This window comes from Boleophthalmus pectinirostris, unplaced genomic scaffold, assembly GCF_026225935.1.
Source record: "Boleophthalmus pectinirostris isolate CB_2022bp ecotype Guang Dong unplaced genomic scaffold, ASM2622593v1 HiC_scaffold_3, whole genome shotgun sequence".
Taxonomy (NCBI): Eukaryota; Metazoa; Chordata; class Actinopteri; order Gobiiformes; family Gobiidae; genus Boleophthalmus; species Boleophthalmus pectinirostris.
Window position 1 is genome coordinate 41,403,423 of NW_026571299.1, and position 4,133 is coordinate 41,407,555.

Consider the following 4,133-nt stretch of genomic DNA (forward strand, 5'->3'; position numbering starts at 1 on the left):
AAGTTTATGATGTAGTTTAAAATATTCTCACTTATATTAGAATGCGATACCAGTGCATTTTAAACAACCACAAGAATGCAGCATGTTTTTCTTTTGCATAACTAAAATATATTAATAATGGCAATAAAAAAACTTTCCAACCCAATTTATGTTTTTATAATTTTACCAATTTATACTTTGTGTGCTGTTCCCTCTCTATTAGAATGCAGTGAATAGCCCATGGGATACACTTGGTAGAAACAATATTGTTATCAGGGTGAATCACAAAAAACAACATGTATTCCATAATCACTTTCTGGTTTCATTTGCATAACAGTATATCTTTGCCAGGCTCACCTGTACTCGGCCTCTCTACAGCCTTCTATACAAATGCATTGTATAATAAGACACGACATTCTCAACATTCTCCTGTCTGTATCTTAGTTTTGAAATTGTGGTACTGGAAGGCATATTGTTCAGTAATTATATTCTCCTGGGATTTAAATGTAAATTATTCTGTGATAATTGCTTTACACAGCCACAGCCCTCTCTCTATCAACACTTAGTGGAGGTTGAAAATGAGAGTTTACAGCGATGCTCATCATTCACAAGTGCTATTTTAGAGGCAATCGTTTAATCTTCAGAATCTTTTGCGTTTGATTTAATTAACATTCTCTTATATTTACAATATCAAAAGATTTGGAAATCACTCTTTAAAATGAGGAAAGATTTTATTGAATTGCTCCTCAATAAACATGTTGGTGTAAACCACAACAAAGCTAGTGATTGTATATGTTTTTAGCAAAAGAAAGCAAAAAAAAAAAAAAAAAGAAGAAGAAATGTGGCTCCTCTACAAACCTAGAATAACATTCATCATTCTACTGCTGGTTTACAGTCATGTCGTTGACGTAACTCTAACTCAAACATGTGAATTTGTGTACAAAAGCTCTGTGAATTCAAAGTTAATACAACATTACATGGCCTTGAACTCTGAAACCAGGTCTTTTACCCTGTATTTGAGATTGCTAAATCTTCATTTCAAATTAGAACTGAAAGCATACTTTTACTTTGATAAGAGTAACTCAAACTACGCTAAATGGAAAGCACCATAATATTAATTCAACAAAAATGATGAACTTAACCCCCTAATAGCTTAGCTGGATTCAGAGTACAGAGTCCCAAAGAGGTGCTAACATTTTCAATAGACAGCATATTAAGTCTAACTTTGTCATCTTATATTAGACAAATTAGCATATATATCTCAGTGCACAACAGTCAACAGTGAAACTGTTTCACAAGTAAACAAAGTTCTGTCAGAGAAAATGGTTTCATCTTCTCTGAAGCTGTGACAATACTCATGCTGTGTTCATCAAAACAGGTACTAAAAATAGAGAAGAGTGACTACTGAGTCCATGAAGCTACACAAAGCTGTTAATCCAGAGTTGAATTCAGACAGGAGGTAAAAAGGCAGTTTGCTAAACTAAAAATGTGGAATGTCTGCTCGACGTTCGCTACCATACGTCAGTCTGAGCAAAGAGAGGACAGATTCTGTAAGAGTCACATAGTTCACTTGTTTAGAAGAGTAAGTTTGTGCTCCTGCAGCAGACATGTACCAGGCTCACACACTACCACATGTAGTAGCTGCGTGTAGTGTCCACCTGGCTGGGTTTGCTCTCTGCTGAGCCTTCCTTCTCTTTTTCACTGTCCACCTCCCACAGGTTAATCAGAGGAGGGTACAGTTCATTCAGTGGTATTGATGAGGTTTTCTGCATGTACTTTTTCAAGGAATGATGATAATTTTTCCTCTTCCACCTTTTGGCAATGTATACACCCAGTGTGGCCAAACTGATGATAGCAAACAGTGTCCCCATGACAACTGCCAGGGCTGTGTTTGTGCCATGGACAGAGATTTCCACAGCAAAAGTAGCCTGCTTTGTTGTCACATTAACACAGGACTTCTGCATCTGCTGGCGGATATTGGATACAGTGAGACAAACCTCATACTCTGTCGCTGGCTGTAGATGAGTGAGATTGTACTCATGGACATCCACAGGGACTCTGGCGGTGTACGTGATATGAGGGTTGTCTATTTTCATGGTGGCAGAGGACCATTTGAGATTAGAGGTCATGACATTTGAATTGATTTTCCAGGAGACTAATATGGAGTGAGATTCTGTCTGCTTGACATAAATCTTCATAAGCTGAGTGGTATCTAACAAAGTGCCATTTACCTGTATAGCCGTTACTCTAGTATCCGCACCTTGTGAATTCTGAGCCACACAGGTGTACCTGCCTGAGTCCTCCACTTGGATATTTGTGATCCTGAGAGTTCCCTCAGTGGTGAGGCTGTACTTGTCAGACAGCATGTCCATCATGATTTTGTTCCCCATCGGTGTCACCCAGTAAATCTCTGGCTCAGGCTGTGACATGGCTCTGCAATCTAAATCTACAGTCACACCAATATCCAGGTTCAGGTGACTAGGGAAGGTATCATGTGCGATCATGGGCAAGCACTGGTTCACTAGCCCCTTTTGGACTACTTCCCTCACATGCAAACCTCGGACCTCTGGAGGCATGGCACAAAACATGGAGAGAGGTTCCATGAAGCGAACAGTTGTTGAATTTGATCCCATCCACTGGATGACACAGTCGCAGCGCAGTGGGTTACTGTGAATGCTGATCTCACGAAGGTTAGGAAGTGACTCAACAGTGGACTGGTACAGGGCATTTAAGGAGTTACTATTGAGCATTAGACTTTCTAAGGCTGGAACGTCACGGAATGCTTGGCGGTTTATGAAGGAAAACTTTGGGTTGTTTGTAGCTTCCAATTTAGTAAGTTCAGGGAGATTATCCAAAGCATAGTGGTCAATAGAAACTAGTTCCGCCATGTTGTTGATAGCTAGTTCTTTTAACTGCAGCATGTTCTTGAAATCACCTTCTTCAATTTTGTGCACAGGATTTTTGTTTAAATCCAAAAATTTGAGGTTGGGTAGTTTCCGTAGAGCTTTTTGTGGAATTCTAACTAGATTATTATCATAGAATGAAAGACTTTCAAGATTGTCAAGCCCAACAAAAGCATTTGGAGGAACATCAGTTAATTCCATTCCAGCCAAAACAAGACTCCGAAGGTTAACCAGCGATCTAAAATTAAAGTCGACAATTCCAGTGACAGGATTTTCCCCAATCATAAGAATCTCTAGGTTGGGTGTAGATTCAAACCACTGGCTGTTGATGCTTTGGAGCTTGTTGGAGTTGAGATGCAGCCTGAGTAGGTTCTGCAGACCTGAAAAAGCATTGGACGAGATTGTATTGATTTGATTGTGATTAATGTAAAGTTCTTGGAGATTACTGAGATCCTGAAGACAAAAATCGGGCATTTCTGTAATCTGGTTCTCTTCTAGGTGCAGGGTGGTTAGCTGAGACATATTGGTAAGTCCAACATCTCGTATGCTACTGAAGTTGTTCTGTGAAAGATCCAGCTCAGTCAGGTTGAAGAGCTGCTCGAGTTCCTCACTGGTCCGTGCAATATAGTTACTTTGAAGAAGCAGGACCTGGGTGTCGCTGGACAGATTCCCTGGAATGCGAGTTAACCGAAGATCATTGCAATCCACAGTAATAGCTTCCCTGTAAGTAGACTGCGGAGTGAACCAAGGTCGGATCTCACACACGCACAACTGTGGGCATTCACTGCTGGTCTGGCCATAGGAAACACCTGCCAGTACAGAGATGACTCCAGAAAATAAGTGTCCCAACAAACATACGCTGATCTTGAGTTTAGCCATGATGGGGAGGGATGGGAGGGGCAGTCCACTTGAAGAGCTGGTGTGTCACAATCATCAACCAAATTTTCCAAAGGTGAGGCAGCTTAGGGGGCTTCTGCTGAGGCCAAGTCCAGCAATCTTCAAGAAGCAGTAGAACCTGAAACATAAAGAGTAATTCTGATTAGAACAATACAAACATAATGGTGTTGCAAATTGTGTACTGTAGTTCAAAACCTTTGTTAAAACCCACACATTATTCTTCCTCCCTGGTTACAGTTGCTAGGCTAGGCAACCTGTGAAAACGTATGCAGAGGTGTGAGATGACTGTATATGAACAAATCTGCTGCTCAAAAGGTACTTAGGTTTAAAAACAAATTTTCTATTCATCTTATT

The 4,133-nt window shown here is 40.3% G+C and overlaps 1 protein-coding gene across 1 annotated transcript; it reads right to left on the reverse strand.

Annotated features, from left to right (window-relative positions):
* Window positions 1-1,604: 1,604 nt before the first annotated feature.
* Window positions 1,605-3,761, reverse strand: lrrn1 (leucine rich repeat neuronal 1). Its single transcript, XM_020935908.1, has one exon. It carries the CDS (start codon window positions 3,759-3,761, stop codon window positions 1,605-1,607), a length of 2,157 nt encoding a protein of 718 aa, XP_020791567.1.
* Between the last annotated feature and the right edge of the window lie 372 nt (window positions 3,762-4,133).